At 29.4% G+C, this 16,446-nt stretch overlaps 2 protein-coding genes and 1 non-coding gene across 3 annotated transcripts; 2 read left to right on the forward strand and 1 right to left on the reverse strand.

The window, feature by feature from the left end:
* Positions 1–1,268: 1,268 nt before the first annotated feature.
* TOM1 (tobamovirus multiplication 1) lies at positions 1,269–5,581 on the reverse strand. The gene is made up of 11 exons (XM_028061815.2): positions 5,209–5,581; positions 4,988–5,078; positions 4,689–4,741; positions 4,517–4,609; positions 4,262–4,333; positions 3,539–3,611; positions 3,361–3,406; positions 3,208–3,271; positions 2,396–2,449; positions 1,840–1,917; positions 1,269–1,739 (listed from the first exon to the last, which is right to left on the reverse strand). Exons 1-11 carry the CDS (start codon positions 5,362–5,364, stop codon positions 1,647–1,649), a joined length of 873 nt encoding a protein of 290 aa, XP_027917616.1. The 5' UTR covers positions 5,365–5,581; the 3' UTR covers positions 1,269–1,646.
* A 5,122-nt stretch (positions 5,582–10,703) lies between these two features.
* On the forward strand, positions 10,704–11,840 carry LOC114175583 (F-box/kelch-repeat protein At3g23880-like). Its single transcript, XM_028060338.1, has one exon. It carries the CDS (start codon positions 10,704–10,706, stop codon positions 11,838–11,840), a length of 1,137 nt encoding a protein of 378 aa, XP_027916139.1.
* A 4,510-nt stretch (positions 11,841–16,350) lies between these two features.
* On the forward strand, positions 16,351–16,422 carry TRNAW-CCA (transfer RNA tryptophan (anticodon CCA)). The gene has a single exon. It is a non-coding gene; the product is annotated as a tRNA-Trp (tRNA).
* Positions 16,423–16,446: the final 24 nt, after the last annotated feature.

Genomic DNA, 16,446 nt, shown 5'->3' on the forward strand with positions numbered 1-16,446 from the left:
AAAGAAATTATTCTCACTGGACTAAGGTATTTGTGCCGACCAGTTACGGGTTTTTTTTTTTACGTAGTATTTTATCTTTTTAACTATGTTAACTCTTTAAAAACACAATTACATTCATTCATATCTTCAGTAAAATTAATAGTTAAATACTTGAGAAGAATGAAAAATTTTAATTATATTTTTTGAAAATATCAACATAATTAAAAAAAACTAATCCTATTTTTATTAATACTTGTATGGATTGTTAATTTTATGGTTAATTATTGTTCATGGGTGAATATTTTATTACCATTTACTACTATTTATTCCTTTTTACCTATAAATACAATATACTCAAATAAAGCAAATTCACAATAGTATCTTATCAAATCTTGATGTCTTCTGCATATTATTTAAAAACATTAGTATTCATTAGTTTTAGATTTCATTTACAATAACTCAAATGTGCATTAGAATTGTTTTCTCTTGTTTATTTCTATCTTAATGTACTAAAACTTTTTAATCTCTCCTAATAAGAACCTCTGATTATGTCTTATTGAATCATCCCACACTTGATATAGTGATGGTCATTATTCCTCCTTTTTTTTTTTTAAATAAAAGACAATAAATTAACAATTCAAATTGTTGGTAATATTCAATCTTTATATTAAATCTCTATTAGGAAACTAAGTTCATTCAATGCATTATATGACATAAATTTGACAAATTTTTTAAAACATATAACACTTAAAATCTACACTTCTAAAAATATCATTCCAAAATTAAAAATAATTGAATAATTAAAATATATAAGAAAAACATAACATTACTTTTTAACTTTCCTAAAAAAATTATATAAATATTTTTCAGAAGTATTTATAATAAACTAAACTGATATTACTCGTTAGTAAGAATCATTATTTCTGAAATTCATTATTCCTAACCACCATAATCTGCTGACATAAAAAGACTAATACTTCTCTCATATCAAGTTACCTTTAAATGCTCTTTTGTCATATAGACTGAACTTGAGCTGACTTATTTTTTTAACCTATGATTTTTCATGTATTATTAACCAATTACAAGTTAGCTTGAACGTGATTTGTAGAGCAACAATATTAATTATTATTGTTATAATAAAAGTAACAATTTTATCATATATTAGATAATAATGTGAAATCTGTTGTTATGACACCATCTTATGCATAAAATCAACTAAAGAATCGAGGCGACACCCTTCATGTAATTCATTCAGAGTCAATACTCATTTTGTTCGATTGAAGCATATCTAACAAATAAACAATCCAAATTAAGACACTCAAAATTGTACAAAATGTTGGAGTAAATAGATGTATGATTCACAAGACGTGCCTGAAACACTTCAACATCAAGATTACATGAAAATTCCCCTCTCCCACCGTTTTTCTCTTTTGACTAACTGCAGAAAATAACTCAAGCTCTTGAGACTTGTTATTGCATGTACACCTTACAAAACCTGCTGAGAATCACCCCCATAAGAATTACTGCCATGTGACTTTTTCTGGATCTTTTTCTTTATCTGTTGTTCCTGATGAACTTAAAATTATCTATCTAACCAAGAACCATTCAATTAAATCATAAACAATGGGCAGGTAAATTAATAAATTAGGATTCGCTATGAACAACAATCAACGGATAGGATGATATTGGGCTGATATTCTCTTTGGGGGCAATTTGCGCAGGATGTAGAGGACCAGAGTTGAAGGTAGGATCTCAACCAGCTGCATTTTGAAAAGTGAAAAGTAAATTCCAAATGCCAAGAAAACGACAGATTGAACTTCAAGTAACCATAACCAAAAAGAATAATTAAGCAGAGCATACCATGTAATAGATCAAATCCAGGAGAGGATGATCCAAAACATCAAGAGATGCATCTGAATCAAATGCAGACAGAAAACCCTGCATGCACATCAAAGTGTGATCACACATTGGACATTATTCGTAGTTGTCCATTCTCATTGTCAAAAAAAAGAAAAAATATTATATCTCCGAGAAATATACATCAAAAAGTATTATGAAGCATACTTAAATGGTAAACAAAATAAGTACACAGTAAAATCCTTATATATAGATGTACTATAACTATCGAGAAACTCAAATATGACAAAAAATAGAATGTATCAAATGTCTACAGCAGCACTAAAAGTTTGTAGAAACGTTCACATCTTTTGTGTCTGATGGTAACCTCCCTGACTAATGGTGCAAGCAGACAGGAAAAGAAGACTACCATACTAATGGTGTAAAACGATAACAAATGATAATGTGAAGACAAGCAGATAAGGATTAAAAATTCTACATTGACATATTTATTGGACATCCTTATGAAAATGCTTATTTGAATACTAAAGATTACTAAAACAATAAAGGCAGAAATTACCATAACACATCTTATCAGAAAACAGGTGAAACAGATGGCTGTGACGGATCCAACCTGCAAAACCCATTCCATTTTAGATAAATACAAGTAATATTGATATGGGCAGTTTTAATTTTTTTCAATTTCATCGTTATATTTTTCGAATATCAGAAGGTCAGAAGGGGTTATTCTCATTTCCAAAAATGATGAAAACTAAATCTAATTCAAAAGGGTACTTACAGAACATAACCTTATTGTTTAAACTATAGACCGTTGACGATAATGTTAATAAATAAAATTGTCTGTGGCTAAAATGGATAGTATATTGATTTGTTGTGATTTAAATAGGAAAAGCAATCGATGGAACAAAACCTATACATTGAAACACTTAGAGAACATTTAAGAGCTCTTATTCATTACTACTGTTTTGTTTAGATGTTGCAAGTTCAAGAAAATCCCTTTCTCCTATAAAAGAAACAATTCAAATAACTAACCCATGCAAATACTCTCCCATGCCCATTGCCAAAACCTTTGTCTCTGGTGTGTGTGTTTGGAAGATCTATGTATTAAAAAAATATAAATGAAGAGACAACAGAAGCAGGCAATCATTTTCTATTGAAATACCGGCCATGGACCAAATTGGCAATATACTAAGATATCCCAGGGAACCTGTATACATTATAAATAATACCCATTTTTCAGAAAATAAAGGAGGGGAGTAAATTGTGTCTCAAATGAGACTTTCAGTAGTGTGATGACACGACATGATTTGCACAAAGACATACGAATAATACTACTACCAAATAGACACACTCGAAAGAAAATGCTTATACCTCATTAAGTTTCTTCCTTCTTCCTTTAGATTCGATTGGGAAGCGCCTCAGCATAAAAAATAATCTAGCGAGTAATGAGTAGTGAGTAGTCAGTGAATGAAACAAAGACCTCAGAGGTATTAATTGACAAGAGACAAAATGCAAAAGCTTCACCTTCCTCCGTATATCAAGAAGCCTAGAGCAGCCATAAATGATACAACTGACAAAAAAGGGGGAAACATTTTTTAAAAGTGTATACACATATAGCAATGTTTATTCTAAGGTGGCAAAACTCACTCGCAAGTGGGTGTGAAACATAATAACATTATCAACCTTCGATTAGAAAGCTAACCTGCAATAAATATCTCTCCAATAAACTCCACGGCACTGTTATCATCTATCCAGAGGTATATCCAAATGCAAACCTAAAATCCAAAGGCAAACTAGTATTGTGATTTTTGACATCGACTATCAAAGAAAGTACTCCTGTTTGTTTTGAAACATTTAGGCTTTGCACAACATGCATCTTGTATAAACTAGAGATAGTAAACCATCACTAATGCACAAAAATGATTGCCTTTCTGGAGTCAATAATTTCCAAATCAAATAAGTTATGGTTGAACACGTGAAAAAATGTCTCCTGGGAATTCATATGCCATGATATTTCTAGAAACCAGATGATGTCAATCTATATAAAATGTCCCATACTTGACAGTAGGTATCACCACAATTCTGTTCCAGTAAAGTGGGTGGAGGTGAGTGCCCAAATTTTGATACCATAACAGGTAATAAAATGAAAAGATGCAGCATGATGGTGTCTGATCCACATCATGTGACATTAGAAACCAAAATAAAGAGATATTTTCCATATAAAAAAGACGGAATACACAGGAAGAAAAGCAGTGAAGTGTTTCAAGTTCAGACAGAAGATAAGCAGTTCAAGTGAAAGTGCAACTATATTGCAGGTGTAGGGGAGATGTCATTTTGCTTTGATCCAATCTGTTAGTATGACTGCTGAGCACCAACATACCACCATAAATAAATAATAGTGTAGACCAGAAAATGAGATGGATACCTGGATAATATATAGGGCGGCATTTACTGAAATATATACAATCTTTAGCTTATCAGTTGGTAAACCCCTTGCCTGCTCAGTAATTGGAATAAAATTAGAATTTCCCTTTTGAACAAAAAGAATTTCCTTGATCATGCAAAAACTGATAATCTTTTTATTTTAAAAAAAAAAATCGAGGTCTATTTAATTCAATAAAGGGGTATTCATTCATGACAGTTAAATAGCTTCAAAAAAATAAAGAGAACTTTGGCTTGCCTGGTGATAAATTTCTGCCCAGAAAAGGACTAGAAGCGTATATGTTGAGAAAAAAAGCAATCCAGGCAGATCCAACAGTACCAAAATCAACACCTAGGGAATAAACAGCAAATCTACGTCAGCATACCAGCCTTGCAATCATTATCCAAACATCACACGGTGAAACACAGACCTTAGGCTGCAAAAGAAAAACTAACTTGTGCAATCCAAACACCACTGCTCGCACTGCAAATTCAAAAAGCCAAAAACAAAAGGAAATAAACAGATGTCAAAAGAAAACAAACGCGAAACAATCCTAAAAAGAAAACTCGCGGCTTATCTCGTTAACCCACAAATAGGGATTTGAATAAAAAGTTCACGCTAATTATGAAGATAAAACTCCAATTATGACGGAATAAGTACTCAAATAGCACCTAAGCAACTGTAGTCAGATAAAACTAAAACTGAAACGAGCTAGGATTGTGAGATGACCTCCGTTGACAACGAAGTTCATGAGATGAAAAATTTTCTGCGTCGTCCAACCATACTCAGGCACTCTAACTTCAATTCTCACCAATTGAGCCTGCATAATCAACAATCAACAACAGTGCAGAGCAGAATAAAACAAAAACAGCTACAACAGTATAGTAATTGGAATTTCAGTGGATCAAATAAAAAAGAGTCGAAGAAGGAGAAGAGGATAAGGAATGTACTAAAGCGATAGAAGCGACGAGAGCATAAGCAGCGCAAAGGAAGAAGAAAACAGCATTCTGCCAGCGCGTGGAAGCGTTGATTTGGTCCCACCACGTTGCGACGGTGAAGAGAGGAGCAATCTCCATGGGCGGCAAGGTGAGTAGCAGGTTCCTCATTTTGCCGGCGCTGAAGGGTGAGTGAAAGTGTGGTCAAGACAGAGATAATAGGTAGTTTACCAGACAGTCTTCAACGGAATGGTGTGTGTGTGGGCCTCTTTCACTGATTACTCATGAAAACAACACTTTTCGCGCGCTCTCTCTTTCTCTCTCGTAACTCTCAACTAAGCTTCTTCAACCTCACTCCCACACTCGTGGTAGTTGGTGACACTGCATCACTGTACCGCCCAAATTATTTAAGCCTTTTAATTTATAAGTTCTTTATGTAAAATAAATAATTGTCTGTATATATTATTATATTATTATAGATATACATTTAATCTTTAATTTTTATATATTTATTGACTTTTTTTTTCAGTAAAATTTAGTTTACATTGTGTACAGTAAAGTTGAAGAAAAAAATAACAATTTAAATATATTTTTAGTTTCTCAAATTATGTAAATCCCTTTTAGTTTTTTTAGTATTAACAGTTTCAAAAATGGGTTTCCAATTTCATGAAAAATGTACGTGCATACATAAACGAGTATCATATTTATCTCATATTTCAAAAAATGATTAACCTAAAGAAGCAAACCCCGGTCCCGCAATCAAATGTTTTTTTTTTGTTTTGTTAAAAAAGTTGTTTAATATCATTTGTAGGAGTAAAATGGTTATGGAAAAAATAAATTTATCTATTTTGTAAAAAAGAAAATGAAAAGTGGCGACGTGTAGTGCCAATGGGAATGCAATAATTTGGAGACAAAATAATATTATTTTTTTCAAAGAAATTTCCTTTACGTGAATGATATTTTAAAAGATTTAATAGTATTTTTTCTGTTATATGTTTTTTTTTTAATCTAATGTAGTGTGATCTTTTATATCAGAAAAATGTCATGGTTATTATTTCTATTTTGTTTCTGCTCATTTTCAGTATGGAATTTATGTTGTTGATTTAATTGAAAGAGCATCTTTTTAAAATATAAATAATTAAATATTGAATAATTATTATAAATACTAATGAAATTATAGGCGCTACTTTATATTTGTAATTTTATAAAAATTTAAATTAAAATCAATAAAAATATATAATTAATTTTTAAAATGATTGTTAAATATAAAATTAAAAAAATAAAATATTTAAAAAAATAATAAAATAACTGTTAAAGATAAATTATTTATAAAATAATTATATTTTAAAATAATAATTAAAATTAAAATTAAAATAATAAAATATGAAAAAAAAAGAAAATATCTCATTTATATTATATATATATATATATATATAATACTATTAAATCTACAATTAATCAAATACCTTTTGTGTAACTAAAAAATGGTTAACAAATAATTAATTATAAAGAAACCTCAGGAGAGGTTGTTGGGGGTCTATCATCCTTGTGCGCAAATGATAACAAATGGGAAACAAAGAACTCTAGATTTTTGTTGTTAATTTTGATACTAAATTTAATTTCTGTCTAAAAACCTTAAGATAAAAGAACTGTTTAATAATATTTTTAGCTTATGAAATTTAGAACTTATTCATTTTAATTTCTAAATTTCAAAGAAAATTAGTTAAAAAAAATCTTATCCAATAAATGATATAATTATGCGATTATACCATATATAATAAATATTAAATACGTCATAACATTATATTTTTATTATTTTAATTAGCATGGTCATTCTTCGAATACGCTTATTATTTTTAAACAAATAACTAACCTTTTTTTTTTCTCTCCTATTTATCATAACACCAACAAATATCTCCACTTTTTTTTTTCTTTTTTTTTGGGTAAATATTCGTTTTGGACTCTAAAAGACTGAGGCATTTATTGATAGCTCCTTAAATAAGGTAAATAGGTTTTTAAATAATGTATTGTTTTATATTTAAGTTCTTTTATTAGTGAAATTATCAACAATAGTGATAACAACCTAGTGAGATTACCTTTATTTATTTCTTATTGAAGAACATTATTTATCAATATTCATTAACTTGTAACTAAGTTTTTAAATAATCTTATCTTCTTACACATATCCCAACAACAAAGAAAAAAAAGTTAAAAAGAACAAACAAAAAGAATCATCTCAAATATGTATGTGAAATTAGTAAATGATGATGTTAATTGAAATTGAAACTCCTATGTGATAATGTAAATAAGCGAGTACTTAAGTTTCCTTCATTCTTTCAAATGGAGGGACCAACGTGTTAATGTCATAACTTTGAAATTAAAGTATATACATTTTTTATAATATAGAATTTAACTTACCTGAAATTAAATTTATATTTTATATCGGCTAAAATATATATCATTTTTCCTCATTCCTCTTCTTTAAACTATGAATGAATTTCATTATTGCCTAAGATGATATATAACCACACACACAAATATTTATTTGTGATATAGTTAAACTTATGCTATCATTTATCTTTATTAAAACTAAAAATTATAAATTTAACATAATATATATTGTTTTTTATATTTTTAAATATTTATAAAATTGTTATATAAAATAAAACTACCTATAACCAACGAACAATAAAGTACTTCTTATATTTTTAAATTTTGTATTTCAAATCCTTTTTTTTATTATTTAAGTTTTTTTTCTTATAAAAATGTGGAAAAGATTCTTTACTGTGACATCCCATTTTTAATAGATTAATCTACCAAATAAAGCATCACAAAATTTTGATAACGAGAACCAATCAGATAAACATGTAACGTACGAAAGGTAACTATTACAGTCATCCCAAAAGTACTTCGAAAGGAAAAAAAACTAGGCATGCAACCATGCCACAACCAAAGAGAAAACTAACAGAATTCAACAGTTTAGCAAAAGGAGTTACCACCGGACAACCATTACAAAAGGCCCCATGGCCATGAAACTGCCCCTAAGGTCATCAAGACAAGAAAAACTAGGCCGCACCGCTACGTCCCCCGGATCCATCTCGAACATCCCTCTCATCTGCTCCCACCAGAAGGTGATCATCGCAAAAGAGAAAACATAACAAAAACAAACACAAAAATGCAGGGGTAAGCTAGTGCAATTTGAAACTTATCATGATATAGAAGAACAAGTACATAAGCATTCCCAGGCATACACACAGAGACACAAAGTCATGTTATGGCAAACAAGCAAGACACTATGACTCAATTATCCGAATACATATACTAAGATCGGATTCATTGGACGCTTGCACTTGTGGTGGCCTCTACTGCTCTGCAGAGCCATTGCCAATGGGTTTCACCCTACCACGCACAAGGTTAGCCTTTAAGCGTCTAAGGCCATTATCCTGCCAGAGACTAGGGCCTCCCGCTACTCTCACCACTTGGGTAAGTTTGCTCGACTTGAGACTCACTGACCCTTTAGAGCTTCGGGATGCAATCCTTACTTGAATTCATATCTTAATATATACACTACACACCACCATGAGATCTCCCCACGAGACTCGTGGAATTACGTCTATCACATACAAATTTCATGTTTATCATATCCCAACCACCAATTCCATCTCATACATTAAATTCTCATTTCACCCAACCATAACGTAAGAATTCCATGTCATTACTCATACCAAACATACCAATCCCAGTGCATATAACTCATACAGTTACACCATAATCATACATGTTCGAGGTAAATAGCCACACACAACGTAGATAGAGATGTAACACATAAATCTACACGATTCTCGCCCAAGCTAGAAGTCCTCGCCTAAGTTGCAGCAACTGTCTTGCTTAGGCTAGGCCTTCTCGCCTAGGCGAGGCCTGAAATAGTGGCACTCTGCGAGCATCTCGCTTGGGCGAGACCAGCTCACCTGGGCGAGACCGTCCTTCGCCCAAAAATAAAACACCTCGCCTGGACGAGGCTGCGAACAGAGCACACCAGCTTCTCCTTCGAGAACTCGCTTGGGCGAGGTACTCTCGCCTGAGCGAGACAACGCATCGCTCAAAGACAAGGGCCTTTCGCCTGGACGAGTTGCTCGAGTAGAACCTGAGTGAGTCTCAGACGCTCTCGCCTAGGTGAGACGAGCTCGCCTGGGCGAGATTGACAGTTCTTGCCACTATCCACACACATGCAGCAGAGTAACAGTTCAATCCAACACCCAAAAACACATGCACCCAGTTTCAGTCGATTACACATACTTCTCAAGCTTATAAACATGCAACAAACCAAAAAGACACCTAAAAACAGCGTTGAACGGTTAAATCTAGCTTCCCTTACCTCTGTTTGAGCACCAAAAGCAACCAGACCCTAACTATGTAGTACCACAACTCCAGGAATGAGCTGAAACGTGGAAAAAGAGGCCCAAAACGAAGTTAAGAAACTTAACCCCAACTTGACCCACGTGTTTTAAACAAAGTGAAGAGGAGAAGGAACGGACCAGGAGCTCTAAAGCTCAGCTTACCTGAAAAAAGAGGGAGTTTTGCTAGCTCGGAGACGTGAGGATGGAGAGCCCTAGCAGAGAACCTTGCTGAAGAACAAAGTGTTTGAGGGAGGGGAACCTGCTTCTGTAAAGGAGACAAGGTACAGAATGAGCTGAAAAGGGGTATAGGGGTCCTATTGAAGGACTGGCCTTGGGCCTCCGAAAAGGCCAGGCCCAAAACTTTATAACACTGAAAAAGGGACTTATATTTACCATAACAAACTAAACACATGGAAAAGGACGTACGAAATGTCAGGATACCAGTTTAAAATCATTGGTTTTTAGACAAAATTTTAAAATATACCATCTTAGGCAAGTAAAAAGATTAATCACAATCCAAAAAAAAAAATATTTATAAATAACACGATATTGATATTTTCTGTTTTATATTTGTTCTTATTAAATTTAGTCGATCAGTCTATGAGACTTATAATCAAACTTTGAATCATCAAAGAAAAATATCTACATATAAATACTTTCTAGTCTTTAAGTTCATAAAAAATATAAATAAATATATGAGAATAAAGTAATTATCCTACTTTTTCAATAACTTATATTTATGAGTTTTCTAATGAATAGAGATATATTAAATATGTTACGATACTTTCAAGATACTCAAATTCCTATAAGATATTAAATATAACATCTTGGGGCTTGTACACTCTTTAATTCTCAACATTTTTTATTTTGTTATTCTTCTCAATTATTACAATAATCCTAACTGCAGACATCATAAGATATTAAATTATAAGATATTAATAGTAAATATATTAGAGATATTTTATAAATTTGTTAGATATAACAAAATTGGATAACAGATTATTATAGCATCAGTATTCTTCATAGCTTTCACTTTCTTTTTCTTCTCAATTATCGTAAGAGTAAAACAAACTAGGATTGATCGTGTAACAAAGAAACCAACAAGAACACAAAATGAAGAAACACTCCGACGGAGAAGTGAAGAAAAGTAAATCGGTGGTACTTCTGCCACAGGACGTGATCATGGAGATCTTGTTGAAGTTGAATGTGAAGTCTGTTGTTCGATTCAAAAGCTTGAGTAAGTCGTGGCTATCTTTGATCTCTGATTCTCGCTTTAGAAATTTGTATTTTGATCGATCTTCTCCAACAGAGAAACTTTTGATCATTTCAATTAGGGTTTTGGATCTTACAGTCCCATCCATAGACTTCAATGCGCCCCTAAACCGTGATTCTTATAGTTACTTTGAATTCGAAGTACCAGGTGAAGTTTTTCAGCCTGGAATTTTTAAATTTGGAGGTTGTTGTCGAGGATTTGTACTTTTGGATTGTTTGGAGCATCTGTGCCTGTGGAATCCACGCACAGGTTTCCACAAAAAAGTTTGTCGGCCACCCATTGATTCCAACAAAGAGCTCTCTCGTAATCTGTTGTTTCAAGGTTTGGGGTATGATCCATTAACCGATGACTACTTGGTGATTCAACTTTTCGCAAGCATTACTATTTACCTTCAAACACATGCGAAGGTTTTCTCGATCAGAGCTAACAAGTGGATGGAAAATGAATCTACCGATTTGTTTTTCACATACTCTCAGGATTATGATACGCCATGCAGAGTTGTGAACCATGTTATTCATTGGTTGAGTAGTTGTTTGAAGGAAGAGATAATTGTTGGGTTTATCCTTGCGTTTGATGTGGCAAAGAGGAAGTTTTTTGAGATAGCTTCGCCAATTGTTTTTGGGGATGGCATGGATGAAATGAGAGTTTTGAGTGAAATTGAAGGATTGCTGAGTCTGAATGTTTATACAAACAGCAAGCTTTCAATAGACATATGGGTGATGAAAGAATACAGAGTAGAATGTTCTTGGAGCAAGAGCATTGCCGTGTCTCTTGTTGATCATGTTCCACAGAAATTCTTCTTCCCAGTTTGCGTAACAAAAGATGGTGATATTGTTGGAAACGATTTGTGTGGATTGTTCAAATTTAATAACAAGGGTCAGCTGAAGGAGATGCTATCTTATCAAGATGTTTCAGCGCATCTTCATGTGGAGATGTATCAAGAATCTTTTCTCTCACTTCCATGTCCCAATGACTAGGACTTCAAGACTACAACTCAAATTAGGTTAAGATTAATTTATATTTACTTTATATATTTTTTATACAGATTTTATATAATTTATTCTTTTTCTTTCATATTATGTTCCCTTTACAATATTAAAAGAGAATAAATTGATGTGAGTAATGGCTTAGTCTTTTTCTATGTCATCACATGTGACAAGAATTATTTTTTTATGAGCCATCATATATTTATATATATATATATATATATATATATATATATATAAATAAAGACACCTTGAATAAAATTTAATATTATTAAGAACCAATCTTCCTTCTTTCTGTCTATAGATGTTTGACTCGGTAAATGAAAATTATGATAGTATTGACTTTTTTTATTTCAATTTTAATTTTGATAGTAATTAGTCTCGTATAATTTATAAATTATAATAAGTTAAAGAGTGAATATCAATGATTATATAATAGATTCTAATCGAAAAGTCTTGTATAATTTATAATTTATAATAAATTAAAGAGTGAATATCAAGGATTATATAATAAATTCTAAGTTTATGGTATTTTTTTGTCCTGATTTAATATATTTTAGTTTATATTTCATTTTTTTTATGTTTTTGTTTTATTTTAATTTTTTTATTAATAGGGTGATTCTTAAAAATAAATACGATAATATTATTAATTGAAGACGTGTTTTTTCAATAAAATGTTTAGGTAGATTTTGTTTCTTTGTATGCTATCGTTACATCTTAATATGATACATTAGAAAAAAAATAATTTTTTGGTGTTGAAGAATCATTCTTGTTTGTGGGAAGATCACCGTCAGCAACGAGTTGATGTGGTGAATATATAGCTAAAAAAACTTGCATCATTTACTCTCGATAAACCTATTAAGAGAAAATCAAGATAAAAACAAAAAAGTACAAAATATTTTTTCCTTAATGATGCATTATTTTCGGACAAACTTTCTGTCCAACAAAAACTATTTACTTTAAAATACTTTAGAAAAATTTAAATTCATAAACCAAAAGCCATTATTTATTCTTTTAATGACCAAACAAACTAAAACGCGTAGTTTATATATCTTGTGGCTAATAAATTTATATTGATATTGATACAAAATGAATACATTTTTTTACGATAGACTAAAACAGGAAAAAATAAAAGTGTAAAAATGAAACTAGCATAATGAATATTAAGGATAATTGTTAAAAAATACAACCAAGTAAAACAAAGAGATATCAGAATTAACCAAACTAATATTATTTTACTATGTTCTTTGTTAGAATATTTTCAATAATATTGTCCAACTAATAATAATATCTTGCCATCACAACATATGGTCATTATGTTCAGAAGATTTCAAAGCGTATATTATTGTGTGTAGTTATCATTATGTTTTCCTTTTTAAAAGCAGCACTTTTCCGAAGAGAATGATAGAAGGAAAGATCTAAGTACAAATGAACACATACACAAAATATTAATGCTGACAAAAAAACAAAATATTGTTATTTTATCTTTTGAGTCTCCTTTCGAAGAGATCAAATCTGGTACATCATACAACGTTGTTGTTGGATATAAATATAAATATAATTATTATTTTAATTTATTTTATCTTAAATTAAAGGACGAAAATAGTATTTTAGTCATTTTCTTAACGAAAGAGTAATTTAATATTAGATAACGATATAATTTTAACACACAACTCCATTCACCTTTAGATTATTTATTTTAATTTTTGTAGTAGTGTAATGTGATGATCTAAGGATGATTGGAGTGGTAGATAAAAAAAAAATGAGTCAAAATATCATTATCCTTTGATATTTGATATTGGTTTTTGGTACATGTGTTTAGGGCTTAGAAAAAATATATTTTTATAATAATTTTGAAAATATATTTTTTAAAATAATGTGATATTTTTTTTAAATATAACTTAAAATAAAAAATATATATATATACTAGAAATTTCAAATAAAATATTCCAAATTAAATGCATTATAAAATATCAAAATTCAATTAAATTTATTTGATTAATTTTTAATTATTTATTTGATTATAATATAAAATATAACTATTCATAAAATATTAAATTAACTGTTTTATTTTCTTTTTTTGTTTTAGTTTCTTTTTATTTTAATTACATATTTCTAAAATATAAATTAATAAAATATTATTATAATATAAAATATATATTAATAAAATATTAATAATTTAATTATTAAAATGAATTATAAATTTTTATAATTTAGGGAATTGTGTAAAGTTAATAATAAATTATATGGAAAACATAAATAATTAAAATTTCGTGTTTTTACAAATATGTAACTGTGAAAAGTTTTTGATCTAAAATTGTCTAATCTTATGTGTGTTGTGTGTTTTTATTTTTTTCTTTTGCCTAAATAGTAATACTCTAAAAGCAATTACACTTTAGAGAATATTTAGGAGTGACAAAAAGTTAATTTTCGCCTGCATAAAAACTGACTTAAAATATTAATGCATTCCAGCAGTCAAGGTGCTGGTGGGCAGTGACGGATCTTGACCAATATTGTTGGGGGAGCCAAAATAATATGTTCAAAATTTATACATTTAATTATTATCATTAATATAATAAAAATAAATACATAATTTAGTATAACGATAACTAAAAAAGAAATAAGACTACAAATGAATATATGGAATAGTTGAATTTGTATATCTTTTTAAAAAAAAGACTAAAAAAAAAATTCATAATCTAATAAAAAACTGAGAGACGTAAATACCAAAAGAAAATTTGATGATAATCAAATCACACTTAAGATCTAGTTATAAAAAAACACACAGTACAATATTTTTTCTTCTATGTTCATAAAATAAAAAATTAATATACAAGCTCATTAAATAAATTATTAAACTAATATTTCACTATCATGTGATACAAGAGAGAATTACCTTCTCCTTTATTTCTTCGAGAATGAAAGACAACAACTTACATATGAGAGCAAAAATAGTAGATCTTTTTCTCTTCAGAAACAAAAGAAAATAGGTGAGAATAAGTGATGAGAACAATTCGTGAGAAACTCAAGTCATATAATGGAACCACAATTGAAATCCGGTTATAAAAAAACACATAGTAAGATACTTTTACTTCTTTGTTCATAAAATAAAAATGAATATAAAAGAGACTTATTAAATAATTTTTTAAACTAATATTTTACAATCAAGTAAGATGAAAGAATTACATCATTCTTTTCCTCCTTTAGAATGAAAGAGAACAAAGTGAAATAAGAGCAAAAGAATAGATATTTTTCTCTTCAAAAACAAAAGAAAACATGTGAGAATAAAAAATGAAAACGATTTATAAGAAGCTCAAACCATAATGAAAAATAATAATAAAAATATTTTGATAAATCTTTTTATTCTTTATTTTTATTATGTTTGATTTCATATTTTATTATATATATATATATAAAAAGATATATTCAATCATATAAATAGTTTAAAAATTTTCATTGTTTAATTAATATAGAATAAATTAAAAAAATGTATTTATATGTTAAATTATTATTCTATAATTAATGATTGAAATCAAAACTTAATTTATTAATTTATAATTTTTAATGATTTAAATTATGATAATTTTATATATTTATATTTTAAAAATAACATAATATAGAAAGCACTTTTTAAAAATATTTTTATTGTAATTTAAAATTTGAAAAAAAAACGGATCTATTCAGTCTATTTTGTATTTGGCACGTCAGTTTTACGAGTTAGTTAAAACAAATCAAAGCGAGTTAATCCATTTCATGATTACCATAATTTTTACACTTTAATTTTCAACTAAAATATTTATAATAATATTTAATGAAACATATAAATATTTATACTATACTACTACAACTAATTGAGTTAAGTTAATCATTTTAATTATACTATAAAAATAAATATATAAAGTAAAGTAGAAAAACAAAATTTTCTTAAGAGAATTACTTAAGTCACTAACTCACGTTGAATGTTACATAATTATTCATTCTCAAAAACAAAGTAAATTACATAAATTAACTCAATTTTAATTCAGTATCTGAGAAACGAATTTGTACTAGACCTCGTAAGTAGAAAGACTTATTTAATCTGCATTGGTACCATATTCGAGTTTTATTCGGTTGATAACAGACAAAAAAAAAAGAAAAAAGAAGAAAAAAAAGATGAAACAAAGCAACAACTGGAAGAAATATAAATGATTCACTATGGAAGCAGGAGGAATAGATATTTATAGCGGAAACTCCTGCTTTATATAAAAAATAAAATTAAAAGCAATAATATAACTTGCAATAGAAAGGTCATATAATAGATTAATGAAAAGAGTAACTTAAAAAAGACAATTCTGTGTTTCCAAATAAAAATTTCAAATTCATACTATTACATAAGATGATGATCTATACTTTCAGTGATTAGTAATGTAACATTCATAAATAATTGAGGAGAAGAAAGCGCAGGTTTAGGCTTTCGTGTAAAAAAATACTTATAACAACTATTTATCAATTTCTACATCAAGGATCCGTGGCGCAATGGTAGCGCGTCTGACTCCAGATCAGAAGGTTGCGTGTTCGATTCACGTCGGGTTCAAATCCTGTACTTTGATCCTTTAAA

Source organism: Vigna unguiculata, chromosome 3 (genome assembly GCF_037176805.1).
Source record: "Vigna unguiculata cultivar grain cowpea cultivar isolate G323 ecotype 2 chromosome 3, ASM3717680v1, whole genome shotgun sequence".
NCBI classification, from domain to species: Eukaryota; Viridiplantae; Streptophyta; class Magnoliopsida; order Fabales; family Fabaceae; genus Vigna; species Vigna unguiculata.